Genomic DNA, 17,598 nt, shown 5'->3' on the forward strand with positions numbered 1-17,598 from the left:
CGCTGTGCGCCGCTGAGGTGCCTGCTGAAGAAGGCCAGAGGCCGCCAACACCCATCGATCAGCTGCTCTAGCACCGCTACATCGCAAGCATTGACCGTCAGCCCGATTGGTGCATCCGCCCGTGGGTGCATGAGCATCGTGGCCCTAGCCAGGGCCTCCTTGGCCTGGTGGTACGCCGCCACCGCTTCATCAGTCCATTCGACCTCCTTTCGTTTGCCCGCCATGAGGTGAAACAGCGGGCACATGATCCTGGCTGCGGACGGTACTAAACGGTGGTAGAAGGCCACCACCCCGATGAATTCATGGAGGCCTCTCACAGTGGCCGGTCGTGAAAACTGGCCCACAGCGTCTACCTTGGCCGAGAGCGGCACCGCACACTGCGGAGTTACGTGGTGGCCCAGGAAATCAATGGACGTCACCCCGAAATGGTATTTGGCTATATTGATGGCCAGCCCATGATCGCTGAGACGCTAGCATAGCTGGCGGAGATGGGTACAATGCTCTTGCCACGAGTGGCTTGCCACCAAGATGTCGTCTAGGTAAACGAACGCAAAGTCCAGGCCACGGCACACGCAGTCCATAAGCCGCTGAAAGGCCTGCGCAGCGTTCTTAAGCCCGAATGGCATGCGCAGGAACTTGAAAAGGCCAAATAGTGTTATGATGGCCGTCTTGGGCACGTCGTCGGGGTGGACAGGAATTTGATTGTAGCTACCTACCAGGTCGACCTTGGAGAACACCGCAGCCCCGGACTGGTGCTCATTGAAATCTTGAATGTGGAGAACTGGGTACCTGTCAGCGATGGTGGCATCATTAAGCCGACAATAATCTCCGCAAGGGCGCCAGCCACCATCCGCCTTGGGGACCATATGGAGCGGCGACCCCCATGGGCTGTTTGAACGACGCACGATACCCAGCGACTCCATAAGGCGGAACTTCTCCCAAGCTAGACGGAGTTTGTCCGGTGGAAGACGCCACGCCCGGGCATGCAGGGGCGGGCCAGAAGTCTGAATGTGATGCTCCCGCCCATGTTTCGGGGCGGAGGAGCGGAACTGTGGGTCGAAGATTTTGGGGAAGTCGGCCAGTACACGCGAGTACGTAGTATCCTCGGACGACAGGGGCCTATCAAGCAGCACGACCGGGTCGCCCAAGCAGGGGGGAAACAGGCTCCAATGTCACAGAGTGCACCAGACGCTGCCTCTTGACATCCACAAGCAGGGAATGTGCACGTAGGAAGTCCGCGGCCAGCAACGGCTGGGAAACGTCAGCAATGACGAATGGCCATGAAAAGCGGCCATCCCTGAAGTTGAGGGAGAGCGTGCGCACCCCATATGAGCGGATTGGGCTCCCATTTGCCGCGGAGAGGAGGGGGAAGCACACTTATCTCTGCCCCGGTGTCGACGAGGAAACGCAAACACGCAATGAATCTGGCTGGCCGCTGAAGCAATCACTGACGGCCGGCCCATTCATTTCCCAGGAACGTACAGGGCTGCCGACACTGACAAGCTGCAGCCCCCCAGCGGCGGTGATAGTATCACCAGCTCTCCCTGCTGGCGTCTGAAGAAACAGGCGGAGGTGCGGGCTGATCCGACCACCAGCAACCTCTGGTGGCTTCCAAAGGAATTGACTGCAGGCCACGCTGGGACAACGTGCCGGCGCCTGGGTGCACAATGGCGGCTGGATCCCGCCACGGAGGGCGTTGAGGCGCGGCGGAGACACGGTCAATTGAAGCACCGACCAGCACATCCAGGGCCCGCTTACGGGCCATTCAAATTTGACTGCGTCGGTGAAAGGGTCGCTGGTAAGCTGCAGGCGGATGCCCGATGGGAGCAGCTGCAGGTAAGCATGTTTAAAAAGAAAACAGGGCTCGTGGTCGCCCATAAGGGCCATCATATCGCCCAGCAGGGCAGAGGCCAAGTCTGAAGAAGGGTTTCGGCCCGAAACGTTGCCTATCTCCTTCGCTCCATAGATGTTGCTGCACCCGCTGAGTTTCTCCAGCATTTTTGTGTACCTTCGATTTTCCAACATCTGCAGTTCCTTCTTAAACACTTGGTCACCCAGGCCAGTCATCCGCAAGATTTGGGTCGCCCGCTCGGCCTCGCTGAGGCCAAACCTAGGGGCGGGTAGGGCCATAAGGGACTCATACTTATTAGCCACCGGGGGGGGTGCGGAGAAAAGGCTTAACCCGTCGTGCAGAGGCCTGGTCAAGTGCGCTGATAATATAATAGTATTTCGTTGCATCTGCCGTCACGCCCCGCAGTGCAAACTGTGCCTCGGCCTGGTCAAACCAGATCTCGGGATCGTCGGTCCACAGGGTTGGCAGCTTGAGCAAAACGGCGTGGAGATCAGGCGGGGGACTGGCATGGTCCAAAGGTGGTTGACCGGGATGTGCGTCCTGTAGAATATTCGAGTCCATCGCGACGAAATGTCGAGGGTCACCAGTGTAGCGGGTGCATGAGAGAGCCAGGAATGAAGGCGAGGAGCCAGGCATATTCTGTAGAGGCTTTAATGAGCCTGAAGACAGGTCTCGCGCCAAAATCCCAGCTCTTATCTTCGCAGCTGGGAGCCGCCCCCTGACCTGTCCATGAAGTGCCGAGGGGGATGAACCAGGGAATGGCCTATTCCCCAGGAACCGCCACAATACTATTGCAAGTGCAAATAATCCACGGCAAATTGTTTGCTATAGAAAATAAATTATTTCCAAAAGGTGTGGAATGGAAAAATGGAACTCCTAGCTGGCAGATATCAAAGCAAATTTTACTTTACTTTGAGAACATTATAAAAAATTGAAAACCTGCGTCCAGGAATATATGCGTCCAGAAAACCTGCGTCCTATTTCCTTCGCTCCATAGATGCTGCTGCACCCGCTGAGTTTCCCCAGCAATTTTGTGTACCTCCAGGAATATATGCATTGTTTACGTCATTTTACACAGGATAGAAAGAAGAGAAAATTAATAACACACACAAGCATCCTAATTGTGGAAAAATGAAACTTATGAACTATGATGTTTGAAATTAGAAAAATATTGGAATTAGCCATATCATAAAGTATTTGCAAAAATTATGCGTCATTTTTTTTTTTAAATCATACAATTTAACAGTTTTGCATAAAGTACAGCACTTGATCAAATAAAGATCATATTATCATACCTGTGTAACAACACACAAAGGTTCCTTTATCAACATCATCCATACAACGGACTCCCCAGCCTTTTTTGTGCGTTTTAAACAACTGCAGTCGAACTGTAAGGCCCTGTTGTACAACTCTGTTTTCACACATTCTTTTGTCGCATTTGCACCACTTGTTACATTCGTAAACCCTGGAAAGAAAGTCATTAATTGAAAACATCCCATTCAACAATAATTTCCAGTTACCAACCAACATTGAGACACTCAATCCTGTCATTGGCATCTCTTGATCGAACACTGCTCATGGACTTAATTTATGTTTCAGTGCAATCTTCATATTGAATGCAGCAAATTTTCCATTAGAATAATAAGCAATTGAAATAATTGTAAATCATTTAGTACTGGCATTACATTTAACACCATCAGTTTTACGTTAAAGTTGTTACTGAACAATTCAGCTTTTCAGTAGTTAAAAAAAAAAGTACTACCAAACTCCTCCAGTGTGTCATTCTGTTCAGTACTTTTAAAATTAGCACTGCAAATCTAGCAGCCAAGCCAATTGGAAACTGCAGATGGATTGTGCTACAATTCAATGAATCCCTTGGAGGAAAGAATTAAAATTTGCATGCACCAAATATTTCTCACGCCAAATCTATTTCCCAAAACAGTATAGGATAGTGCTGCCCTGCATTCAAGAGAATGTAGACAACCATTAAACTATTCGTTTGAAGAAATTAACTTTAGTTTAACTGACCCAGAAGGTGCACATTGCAGAAGACGCTTGTATTCATACCCAGAAGCCTTGTTAAATCTTTTGTTGACTTTGGTTGTCAGCTGTTGACATGCACACCTAGATCGTACAAAGGAACCATATATTAGTACAGTAACACAAAATATAAATATCCATTTTAAATATAATAGTTGAAATCTGTCTGTTTTTCTTTTTTTACAGGATGAATTCCTATAAGGTACAAAACTGTACCCTATGAAGCAGGTGCTTCAACAGGAGTGGGAGGGTGAATTGCTATTGCAATTGGCAGGCAGGGGAAGTGCAATTTGATTTTTTCTTACCCCAGCTCCTGGCAGGACAGGAGGGGGAGGGTGAGGGTGAATTGCTGGGGGAGGCAGGGGGTGCTGGAATCTTACGTTCATGAACAGGTTGAGTTGGGGACCACGCCTCCCGTGGGGGCTACTGGTTAGTGGTGCAATATTCCGTTGGGGAGCGGGTTGCGTTGGGGGACCAGGCCTCCCATGTGACAGGTTGGTCTAGTATATCTATCTATCTGTATACAAATAAAACTCTGATCTTGGATGTGTATTTATTTGTGTGATGTTCGTGTGCATTTCACATCTCCTTGAAAACACAACGCGCTAACGGTGAAAATTTTGCATATTCCAACAGAGATTTACGCCATGATGTCAAAAATCAATTTTTACGCCATTATGTAAAAAACTCCAATTCAGAACCTGAATGTAAACTATTACAAGAAACGGAAGAGGCAAAAACAAGTTTGAAGAAGGATGAAGCAAATCCATTTTAGAAAACATCACCTTTAATAACACAAAATATGGAACTATCTGGGTAAGTATCAACTCTCAGATTAGAATAGCTGTTGAAACTGTCAGAATTTCAATTCTCTATACGTATAAAACTCTGATGTGTGTGTATTTGTGTGCGTTTCACATCTCCTTGAAAACACAACGCGTTAATGGTGAAATTTTTACATGTTCCGATAGAGATTTACCCCATGATGTCAAAAATTGCCTTACCCGAAAATTTCATGCATTATTTCTTGAGTTATTTATGAAAATGTTCTCAAAAAACTTAGAAAATAAACGATGATGACATCACAATGGATCTGACTGCCTGCCTCTGCTCGCGCTGCGAGTGATGTCACCCCTGTTATGTCTTCTGTACTTCTTGGCTTCTTAACTTTCACTTCTTTAAATTCATCACTTAGTGTTTTTAAACTGCTGCTCAGGTCGTGCTGCGCGCTCCGCTGGGTGAAGTTTTAGAACATGGCGGCGGCGGTCGTTATCGCCGCGCTGGTGAGGGTGCGGGGCAGCGTGATGGGAAGATGACTGTGGCGGCCATTACGCCCTCAGGGACAGGCTGTCTATGGAGACCTGCGATTCCTCCGTCGATCGCAGGAACTCGGGGAATCGCGATGCCTTTTCCTCGCTGGTGATCCCGATCCCACCCGGCGATCTCTGACCGTCACGGAGGACGACCTCCTCTCTGTCTCCCCCGCCCGATCGTCTGTCACGCGGGTGTGTGGGTTTCACCTTGCGGAAGCCACGATCGGCCAGCCCTCCGCTGCATGGAGAGTGGTCCCGCCCGCTCAGCGTCCGCGCGCCTGGTGGGGAGGCTGCTGCCGCGGGCTGAGCCCGGCTCGACGCCCGCCCGTGGCCTCCCTCGAGTCCACGTCCGACCGCAGCTTCCCCTGGGTCGACGATTGCCGCTACCTCACTCGGGGTCCTTGACTCGACACCCGCCCGCGGCCTCGCTTGGGTCCACGCCCGCCCGCAGTCTCGCTCGGGCCCGGCGCCTGGTTGGGAGGCTGGTGCTCTACGTCCTGGGTTGGTACTGCCTCTACCCCCTCCCCCTCCCTTCTCTACCCCCTCCCTCTCTACCCTCTCGCACTCCCTCTCTAACCGCTCCCCCTCTATCTCCTGCTCCCTCTCTACCCCCCTCCCTTTCTGCCCCCCCCTCTCTGGTGGAGTATTGCGTTTGGGAACCAACCCTTCCCTGTGACGCCGCTCGCCACCCCCCACCCCTCAATCACCACCTCCCTCTCCCTCTCTACCCCCCTCACCCTCTCCCTCTCTACTCCCCCTCTCTAGCCGCACCTGCACAGTTGGGGGTTATGCATGAGTGGATAGGGTGGGGAATGGGTTTAAAGGAGCAAATTAATAATATTAATATATTAAGGGGGGGGTTAGCATGTGTGTGTGGACAGGTGGTTAGTGTGTGTGTGACGCCGAAGGCCTCCCCACCCCCACCCCCCCCCCCCCCGCAACCACGCGTCGAGGGGACGGGACCCAACGGGTCCCACTTGGTCTAGTATACTTATAAAACTCGGATCTTGGATGTGTATTTATTTGTGTGTGTGATGTGCGTGTGCGTTTCACATCTCCTCGAAAACACGATGCACTAACGGTGAAATTTTTACATATTCCAATAGAGATTTTCGACGTGAAGTCAAAATACGCCTTATCTGAACATTTCATGCATTATTTCTCGAGTTATTTATGAAAATGTTCACAAATCTCTAAAAACTTGGAAAAAAACTGTCTTTCGCTTATTCCCTGTGCTTAACCCTGTGCTTAACCCTGCTCGCAACATTGTTGCTATCCAAGTGCACTGAGTTCTGCTATCTAGCAAGTGCAAATGCATTTTTTTTAAGGTTTAAAAATGTGGGAGGCTAAATAAGGCAAAATGAGCAGCCCCTGCACAGCCGTCGGCTATGGGTGAGTGCTAGAATATTGCGTTGGGGGAACGGGTTGCGTTGGGGGACCAGGCCTCCCGTGGGGGCTATGGGTAGTGGTGGAATATTGCATTGGGGAACGGGTTCTCTCATCTTGTTTGTTATTATGTCTGTCTGTCCATGTGATCCTGAAATTAAACCAAAACGGTACACGATAACGCTACAATTGTTGGCCCACCTTACTCACCATTGTCCTGTGGTGTGTTGTGTCAAGTTTTGTTCTGATTGATGGTATATTTTACAAGTTATTCACATTTTAAACTTTACAAAATCCATGTTGACAAAAATCACTTGAACTTGCACTGGCAGTTAGCAGCGTATGATGCCACAATGGGATCTTATTTACATAAACTGCCCATCCCACATCCCAAACTGCCTGTTCCACCCCACAATGACATCACAATGGGATCTAATTTTCATTAAAGAAAACTCAGTTTTCAAATACACAGCAGCACTCCATTCAGATTGATGTTATATTTTACGTTATTCACATTTTAAACTATAAAAAAAATCATTTTTCACTTTAAAAAAATTTAAACTTTTCACTTTAGAGGAGGGGAATAGGGGTAGGAAGAGGGATGGTGAGACGCACTTAGGGAGGGTTGCCGTGACTCGCGTCACAACAGGGATATCTGGCGTCACACCGTGAACCCATCAGCCGCGCCTGCGCAGTTGTGGGCTATGGGTGAGTGGTGGAATACTGGGTTCGGGGACCCACCCTCCCGTGTGACAAGGACCCAACGGGCCCCACTTGGTCTAGTATACTTTAAAAAGCTTTATAAATAAAGTTAGCAAATGATGAAACAGAACTGATAAAAGATCATTGACTGGTTAACTCAATTTCACTCTCCACAGATGATGCCCAACTAACTGAGGGCTACCTGCATTCACAATAATTCGGTTTTCCATAAATAAATTGATGCATTGGTGTCCATGTGTTAATCCTAATTGCCATTTTTGGTTGATAAATTTGGAACTCAATTGATTCCCACACAAAGAAGCTCTTATATTTGTTGACCATCAAGGGGATTACCACAATAAATTATATAATCATACTAACCCATCACTGCAGCCATTTGTGCAGTTGCATTTCTGTTGGAACATCTCTGATGAATTACTAATAAGGCATCCATGAGGCAACCGTGCTTTTCTGTATTTAAAGTGCTCTGGCGTAGAGATGTCAATCGCATTGTGCAGAGAAACTGGAACAGGTTCTATACCGTGGCTTATATCAGCTTCATAAACAACTGGGTTCTTGCAAGGAAATGTTCTTGAAAGCTGAATGTATGTATTGAAAGAGAAAAAGTCCAATAAAAGAAAGCCACACTGCGTTTCATAAATGTAATTGCGCACCTCCTTGAAATTCCGCAAGCTTCTCCCACAAGGAGCTTTGTAAGAGACATGTGGAGGCTCCAAAACCTCAGTATCCCAGTGCAGTTTTGCATGTCTTCTTTTAAACCGGCAGAGTATGGGAATTTTCAGTGGATTTTCCCCTTTGAAATGATCAGAAGTTTGAGGCATTACTCCAGCGATACACATGGTATTGCACTTACGCTGATGAAGTATTAACCGATCAGGAACATTTGGGTAATTTAATTCCTTTGTAGGTGATGGGCAGGTGGCGCAGGAAGCCAGACTTTTAATAACTGATGTTTGTCTAAAAGAACATAAAGATTTACTTTTTCTATCATACTTAAACACAATCATATTAAACTCTGACAACATTAAAACCATCTGGTATATGGTTAGCACAGTGCTTAGTTCACCAATCAATGAAACACATACCAGATTCTGGAAAACAATATTAAACACCAATAAGATTTCAACAGATATTCAGATATATTGTCAAACATTAAAGGATATCACAATAAAATTACCACTTACTCTTCTAAACTCTGAAACACTTTTGTATCAATTTTAGTCATTGAGATGAAAGCTTAATGTGTTGATAAGTGGAACAAATTTAACAAAGACAAGGTGGAGGCCATTCAACAAATATAATATCAGTTACGACTCAGTGGTAGCAGGTTTAACTTGGGTTCCGAAAATTATGGTTCAAATTCTACTGCAGAGATTGCTGCATCATCATTGTAAAGAAAACAAATTGGGAGAAAGCAGGCAACATGTGTAAGGAGGAACTGCAGATGCTGGTTCACAGGTGAACAAAGACAGGTTACAGGCAAGTGTACATGTGAGGAGAACATTGTGGGTGGGGGTGAGCGTTGTGGGTTATCTGTAATTGGAATATTCAATGTTCATACTATTGTGATGAATGCCACCCAAGCAGAATACAAGGCGTTGTTCTGCCAATTTGTGTTTACCCTCTCGATAGCAATTGCGAGGGCATAGAACAGACAGATCCATAAGGGAATGGGAAGGAGGGTTAAAATGGCCGTTGCAAACATAGTGCAGATGCTCCACAAAATGGTCAGCTCATCTATGTTTGGTTTCACCAATGTTGAAGAGGCCACTAAGTGCAGTTGACTACGTTGGAGGAGGTGCAGGAAAACTCCCACCCCTTAAAGGACTGTTTAGATGCATGAATGGTGGTGAGAGAGGAAGTAACAACATAACTGTTACATCAGGGGAAAGTTTCAGGGGATGGGAGGGATGGGTGGGAATGGATGATTTACAAGGGAAAGATGTGACTGCTGATAGGATCACATTAGAACTGGTAAAAATCGTGGGGATTATGTGTTGGATAAGAAGGCTGGTGAGGTGAAAGGCAAGAACCAAGCAAAGAATCTCTATTGCTGTTCTGTCCGAGTGAAGGGAGTGGAAGACTGAGAGCAGATATTGACAAAATACTCCAACAACTATGGCGGCGGGGAAGACACATTTAAGAATGATGGGGAATATTTCAGAAGCTCTACAAGTAGAAGGTGTCGCCTATGTAGATTGATTGCTGCTTACTAACCAATTGTATTGCTTGTTAGTAGTAGCTCAGACTACTATGCGGTTTATATTACCAGGAGTTTGCTTAGATAATTTAGTCAGAGTAGCTGCTAGTTACTGTAACACCTTGCAGACCAATGCTGTAAGTGTACTTTAATAAATACGTGTGCACGACTCGACTCATTACATGGTGTCAAGAAGTGATTTCTTACCTACTCCGTTCAAGTTTATCGGGTTTTATTTTTTCACATTTGCTTTATGTGCCTGTTATTTCCATCATGGCAAACTTGTCTCGCCGTCCTAGTCCTCTGATCTTTGACTCTGATATTGCTGAACGTTGGCGCCTTTTCGAGCGCGACTACACTCACTACATTCGTATTGTTCATCACAACGATCCTCCAGAGGTACGTGCTTCCGTGCTACTAAACCTGGCAGGCCCTGAGGCAATGAAACGTGCAGACCGTTTTGCTTTTGCGCCTGCTGTTTTAGACCTCAACGGTCTGGTCCAAGTGCCTGCAGAAACGATTGATGACCCTGCTGTCCTGCTTGCAAAGTTTAGACAGTTGAACTCTATAATCAAACACACCAAGTTTTTTGCTCGTATGCAACAAGTTGACGAGCAAATTGAGTGCTTTATCAGCGGCTTAAAACACATGGCTGCACGCTGTCATTTTGAAAATTTATGCGATTAACTTATCCGCGACAAACTCGTTGGAGGTATGCTCAGTGACAAGGTGAGAGACGAACTGCTTGCTATCACTGAACTGACTCTAAATCAAGCCGAACACGCCTGTCGGATCGCTGAGATAACAGCTTCTCACACTAAGTCTGTGACCTCTGGGCAGCGCATCCAGTATAGTGTCAACCTTACAGAAACCTCCTGTCGTAACAAACATCCACAGCCTTCCCTTCCCTGGCTGCAGCGAAGGTCTGCTGCTCGATGTCCTAATTGTAACAATTCCCATGTTCCAGGTCGGGAATTTTGTGGTTGCTTGTGGTAAGATTTGCAATTTCTGTAAGAAATTCAACCATTTTGCAAAATGTTGCCGTTCCCATGCGACTCGATCCGTCCCAAGGACGAACTTGCACCTGTTACAACATGAGCCCGCTGATAACGAAAGCCAAGAGCTGGAGGAGCCATTCCCGCTTCCCTCTCTGAAAGAAAAGATAACAGTACAGCCATTCACTCCCTCCTCCCTTCCTCTAACGAGCAGCTTGACCCTGAGGTAACCATGATTGTGAATAACACGCCCGTGATCATTAAGATTGATACGGGAGCGAAGTGTAATGTAATTTCCTTATCTGATGTTCTGCACCCACTTGCAGAAACTGATTTCAACTGCATCATAGACTCGCAGTCTCATACCCTTACGTTTATATCGTCAAGGGGGATTCTAAAACTCTGCTTGGTATCAATGCATGCCACGATTTGGGCCTAGTCTACTTTGACCGTGCTGTCCATCAACTCTTTCTCGCTGGCGGCCCCACTCAGCAGATACTCTCTTAATATAGAGAACTGTTTAACGATAAGCTTGGTAAGCTGTCCTCAAATACAACATCACCATTGATCCCAAAGTCACTCCTGTGGTTCGAGCACCACTTCGTGTTCCGCATGCCATGCGCGACAGAGTACGCACTAAGCTCCAGCGGATGGTTTCCCTAGATGTCTTTGCTAAAGTTACTGACCCATATGACTGGATTTCCACCATGGTGGTTGCAACGATGAAAAACAAGGAAGAAACTCGTATCTGCATCAACCCCAGGGACCACAACACAGCTATCAAACGCCCAGACTACCCTATGCGAACGGTAAAGGAAGTTGCCTCTCAAATTGGCAACGCAACTGTGTTTTCCGTTCTGGATGCCAAAAGCTCATTTTGGCAGATCCCGCTGGACCCAGACTCGTCCAACCTTACTACGTTCGGCACCCCCTTCGGCCGTTACAAATTCCTGTGAATGCCCTTTGACATCAACTCTGCCAGTGAGGTTTTCCTCACTGTGCACCATGGAACAACTGTTTGCAGGGTATCCATGCGCCATCATTGTTGTTGACATTCTCGCTTACGGGCGTGACCTGGCTGAGCAAGACGACAATCCGAAGAAGGTGCTGGACCGTGCAAAAGACATTCAGCTCAAACTCAATCCCCTGAAATGTAAGTTTTGGGTCCCAGAAGTTAGATGCCGCAGAAATTGAGAAATTGAGAGTAGGAGATAGATATGGGAGTCAGCGGATTTAGAGAAGTTGTTTATAAATGGAGACGGAGAGATCCACAAGGTTAGAGATCCAAACAGTATCAGAGATAAAGAAAATGAAACTGATGAGTCCGCATGCGTGCAGGAAAGGAACCATTGCAGTTGTTGTACAGCAGGGAAAGAGTTAGGGTTGGGGGGGGAGTCTCAGAAAAGGCTTGGAACAACTTCATTAGTGTCACAATCTGGAGGAAGTTTAAAGGGGCTGTCCCACTTGGGTGACCTAATCTGCGAGTTTAGAAGAGTGCCTTCAACCTTCAATCTCGCAGCATGGTCGACACGTGGTCCTACGAGGTCCTATGAGGTCGCTGGAACTCTCCTTCAGGCAGTCGAATGCAGCCGTAGACAATCTCCTTCACTGACTGGGCATTTTGATTGGCTCATTGGAGTTTTCAGGACCAGGGAAAACTGACCGGTTTTCCATGGAAACCCTCCCCCCCCCTCCCCCCCCCCTGAAGACGAGGTGCTGGTAAATGGGATTAGTAGAACAAGATATTTGACGGCCAGCGTGGGTCTTATTTATAACTGTAAAACTAGCATCACCTTATCTTACTTCTCTACATCTGCCTGATTTACAATGATGTTGCGAAGACTTGAGGGCCTGAGCTACAGAGAGAGATTGGGCAGGGTAGGACTTTATTCCTTGGCGCGCAGGAGGCTAAGGGGTGATCTTATCGAAGTGTATAAAATCATGAGGGGAACAGATAGAGTGAATGCACAGAGTATTTTACTCACAGGAGGGAAATCAAGAACTAGAGGACACCCAATGGACAACTTTTTCACACAGAGATTGGTGAGTCTATGGAACAAGCTGCCCGAGAAGGTGGTTGAGATAGGTACTATAACAACATTTAAAAGACACTTGGACAGGTAGATGGATAGGAAGGTTTAGAGGGATTTGGGCCAAACGCGGGCAAGTGGGACTAGTGCACATGGGACATCTTGGTCAGCATGGACAAGTTGGGTTGAAGGGCTTGTTCCCATGCTCTATGACTCTATAATGACCTACATGCTAATCTACTCATTGGAGTTACAATGCCTTGGGCAGCTGTTTGTTAACTTATAGAAAATGTTTTTAAAAAATTGCACAAAAGTATACGAGATCAACAAAAACTATATACAATTTTTTGATGTTAGTGTTACCTTCACATCATCTCCCCTGATTTACTTTGAGTAATGCAGACAAACAACATTGCAGACAAACATAATCAGGACAAGATAAAACGTGGGAGAACTACTGACCTAATTTTGAATAATATCACAATACAGCTGATATACATCACAATACAATACACCGTGACTTACAAAGTTATATGACATTAACCCAAAAAGGTGAAACCTTAACTAGAAGTAAATACTGCATACTTACAAAAACAGGGGATTGTCCAATACTAATTCTGCTTCCATTTCTTCAGTATTTATCAATCTTTCCGAAATATCCTCACAATTCAACTGAAACCTTTCTTCATTTTCTATTAAAAAAAAGACAATGCTAGAGTAATTTAGCTCGATAGACACCTGTTCTCCAGAGATGGATAGACACCATCTCTGGAGAACAGGATGGGTGATGTTTTGGGTGGGGACCCTTCTTTAGACAGATCAGTTCCTTGTGTCCCTATTTAAAAAATATATAATTTAAAAACCAAAACGTGTGCAACCAAAAAATCATTGAAACACCTTTTAGATCTCAATCAGATTACATACTGAAATGGGCAATGCTGGTTAGGCTAACCTGGTGGAAGACAGGGAGGTTGGAGATAAAGAGTGTACGTGTGTGCACGTGTCTATCGTGGTGATGTTATTAACCTTGACAGAGTGGCAGCAGGAGAATGTGGAATCAAGCCTGACACCAATACAGTATTGGAGAATGCAGCAGTGTTGAAGGTAATGGCTTTTGGATAAGACACTAAATCAGGACCCATTCTCCTCAGCTATTTGTGAAAAAAATCCAACATGGTGGGTAGGAGTTACATGCAATGTTCTCGCTTGTACTAAAGGATAGTACAGTGATTCAAATAGTGGAGCTACTGTCTCACAGCATCAGAGACCTAGGTTCAATCCTGACTTTGGATGTTGTCTGTGCAGAGTTTTCATGTTCTCCCAGTGAATGTGTGGATTTCCTCTAGATGTTCTGGTTTTCTCCCACATACCAAAAATGTGCTAAGTTAATTAGACACTGTAAATTGCCCCTAGTGTAGGTGAGTGATGGCATCTTGGGAGAGATGATAAGAATATGGTGAGTACAAAAATAAATTAAAAATTGAATGTAAATAGTTGTTTGTTGGACAATTTGGACTCTGTTTCTGTGCTGCATCTCTCTATGACTATTACCCCTCAACCATTAACTTTATGAGGTCAGAAAATTTGGTCATTTACTTCACTGTTGTTTGTGGAATCTACCTTATACAAATTTGCTACTGCTAACTCTGCATTATAACACTGGAAACACTCCAAAATATACATAACAGACTGAAAAGTATCTTGGATAAAATGTAGACGATTGGCTTGGATGGTGAAAAATGCTCCTTAAATGTAAGCAAGTCTTTTTTTAGATATAATTTGGAATTAGGTTAATTAACAGAAAAAGATAAACATGAAAGCCAAATGGATCTAAAACAAAGTGGTTTGATAACAACAATGCCTTCTATTCTTGTTATGTGGTTAGACATAAATGCAACTGCTGTCCATAACTTAAATTCAATGGAATAAAGAGAATAAGTTATATTAATGTTTGGCCTTTACCTGCTGTGTCAGGTGAAAGTGAGTTGTTGTAGATTCCAGCTTTGTTGAGCAAATTTAAAGCCTTCAAATATTCTGCAGTAAGAGAAAATGTTCTTAATCAATATTGTGGATAGTTAGCCAGGAGAATCTGTTAAATATTATTTGCATTAATGCAACAAATGTCAATATTTAAATGAATCAGTTTCAGTTGATTGGCTTACAAAGAAGTCAACAATTTAGAGTCAAATAGCAATGACTATTTTCTTTATTCAGCTACTTGACAAATATAAATTTGACAAGAGCAGAAGTGACAAAATTTAATTCAGTGGAACTCGATCATTGATTTTAATTGTTATATTACAGGACATAGTTAGAATCATGTTAATTTACTGAAGTGTTCAATACTTCTCAATCTTTCCTTCAAAGTCCCCTTGCTGCAAAGTCACTGTCATACTATAAACTGTGAGACTTCAATGACCAGTGTATGATTCATGCATAATGAGTAATATCACTAGCTGATTAATTACCAAGAAATGCTATGCCCTTCTTAACTCATTACTTTCTAATCACAAAGGATTTTACAATGCAATTCTTGCAGAGTTCAAAATTCCTGAATGAAGGGAAACTATGTTTACCAAGCCAGATCCTATTGCACAAGAACAGTTAGTTGTTCGGATTGAAATACAGAAAATAAATGCAAGGCTAACCCCATGAATTGCCCATCGTTAATCCATTATTCTGCTAAGTTTCTACTTCTCCTACCTCCATTAAAAAAATCCCACATTGAACGGTTCTTATTATTCCTAACTTCACTCGATACTTTATGGAGTTCCATGATGAGAGAACAAGTAGCATCTCCTTGTTTGCCCTGAAAAACAATCTTCATTTAAAACATAGACAGTAGGTCACTTCGTCATTGACAACTGCTCCATCAGTAAATAGGTTTATAGCAACCTTTCACCTCAGGACCTCAGACCAATTCCCTCAATTTCTTCAATATTTATAAATCTCTTGGACTTTGTTACATTTGTGGAAATAGCTCTAATATTTTGTCGATGCTCATAACTTTAGTTCCTTATCTCTGACATTATTACAGTGAATAATATATCCACATAATTATATTTATCCATGCTACAGCTGTGTCCCTATTTCTCTTTATTCATTAAAAGCATATTTTAGAAGTGGAAAAATATCAATAAAATTCAAAAGAAACACCAATAAGAAGCCTGTGAAGCACAAATGTGTTCAGAAGCATGAAAGTATATTGAGTGGTTTGATAGATAGTAAATTTGAAGTATGATTTTGCTCAGTTGCAGTTTGGTTACACAGTAAGATTCTCTTTCCAGATGCAACAACATAACTGCACATAATGCTGATCAGTAGTGAGATCAGGATGCCATTAAGACACTGTAAAATTCCAGCCAATATTTAGGGGCATCAAAACTATATTCATATTAACACAAATTCCCTAGTTTGTTTCATCATTTGAATTCAAAGAAATTGCTTCCGAAATATGCAAAACACAGTGCCAGCAGGTATGGGCGTCTGTGGATAAATGCAAATCCTTTGTGGTTTACAAAATACTATAAGACAATTGATTTACTGTTTTATAACTCAAAATTATTATACATACATCCTTGTCAACCAAACAGGGCGCTTCACTTCAAAAACGCACAAGTTGAAAATTTACTGAAACCATGATATTAAAAAAAATGAATTATGCCAGAAAATCTGTTACCTTGATTGTTTGCTGAACCATTGGAAATTTTCTTTTTCAGGCAGGTTATCACATTACTGAGTTGCTCAAAGACGAGTTCCACCCTCCTAGAAGCTTGCATTTTGATCCAAAATAATTTTGCTTTTTCTGAGGAAAACAAGAACACAGCGGAATGTCATTTGGCCATTTGCCTGTTCTCCGCCATCCAATAAAATCATGCAAAACTTTTCACTTCACATTAAGAACACATCGCTTAAGTTTATCAGCAAATAGTGTCTTGAACCATTGCAAAACCTTCTGATAAAGATGCTGCACATCCAGTCAGTCAGGACCGACTGCGATTTGGAGGGAACATGCCCATGATGTACCCATGCTCTGAAACCCATGTGCTTCCTGGTGGTAGATTTTGTTGGATTGAGAGGTGCAGTTTGAGCAGTCTGGGTGAATAACTGCAGTACATGGCGAGCTGGTGGTTAACAGGATGAACATTTAGGGTGGTGAATGAGGTGCCAAAAAGCGGGTTACTTTGAACTGGATAGTGTTTAGCTTCTTGAAAGCAAGTGAAGAATATTCCATTACATCCTGACGTATGTTGAAAACTGAGATAAGGCTTTGAGGTGCCAAATGCGATACTTGCCAAATTCTCTCTTTTGAAAAGGATTCTCAACTTCTGATATGCTCTTGCACCACAGTATTTATGTGCATGGTTGAGTTGGATTTCCAGTCAATGTTGACCCAAGCTCCCGATGCTGGTGGAGTGACACATTGAGTGTCACTTATCTTTGACATTCAACGGTAATACCACTTATGCCATTTAAACCTCTGCCTGAATATTGTCCAGAGTGTGGTTAGTTTGCTATGGAGTTGCAAATGGAATTGAACACTGTAATATTCCCACTTCTGACTTTATGACGTAAGGATGTTGATAAAGGGTGCTGATTGGATTCTACCATGAGGAACTCCTGATGTCCAAGGACTGGAATGACCAACCATCAACAGTTGCAACTTACGTTCTTTGTGCAATATATGACCAGCTATTGGAGCAACATCCCCTTGACGCCTATGGTTATTTTGCAACCACGTCTCCATTAATGGAGACACAACTGTAGCCAGTTATTACTATTTGTGTCATTAATTGGACTCTTTCGTTATGAATACTTAAAGTCCTCAGAAAAGGAGCCTTCAATTTTTTTTACTGCATTTCCTTATTCCAAATCCACTTTTGCCTGTATGCTCTTTTTCCTCTTGACATACTTTGTAAATCATTACCCACTTCACTCACCTACACCTCTTTACCTTGTATGTTCTCATTTACTTACATGTATTACATTCCCCTTCACTTGAACCTTAACCCCCACCATACATCTCATAAGTGATAGGAGTAGAATTAGACCATTCAGC

The 17,598-nt window shown here is 44.2% G+C and overlaps 1 protein-coding gene across 4 annotated transcripts in view; it reads right to left on the bottom strand.

The window, feature by feature from the left end:
- setdb2 (SET domain bifurcated histone lysine methyltransferase 2) overlaps positions 1 to 17,598 on the bottom strand; it is an 87,859-nt gene that overhangs the window by 35,770 nt on the left and 34,491 nt on the right. For 3 of the 4 annotated variants that reach the window (XM_033032817.1, XM_033032816.1, XM_033032815.1), the window contains 6 exons: positions 16,219 to 16,344; positions 14,502 to 14,573; positions 13,129 to 13,231; positions 7,675 to 8,271; positions 3,881 to 3,976; positions 3,148 to 3,317 (listed from right to left, as the gene is read on the bottom strand). In XM_033032817.1, coding sequence (XP_032888708.1) covers positions 3,148 to 3,317; positions 3,881 to 3,976; positions 7,675 to 8,271; positions 13,129 to 13,231; positions 14,502 to 14,573; positions 16,219 to 16,344 — 1,164 coding nt within the window. The remainder of the gene's footprint in view (positions 1 to 3,147; positions 3,318 to 3,880; positions 3,977 to 7,674; positions 8,272 to 13,128; positions 13,232 to 14,501; positions 14,574 to 16,218; positions 16,345 to 17,598) is intronic. The other variant, XM_033032818.1, reaches the window with a different exon arrangement.

Source organism: Amblyraja radiata, chromosome 14 (assembly GCF_010909765.2).
Source record: "Amblyraja radiata isolate CabotCenter1 chromosome 14, sAmbRad1.1.pri, whole genome shotgun sequence".
NCBI classification, from domain to species: Eukaryota; Metazoa; Chordata; class Chondrichthyes; order Rajiformes; family Rajidae; genus Amblyraja; species Amblyraja radiata.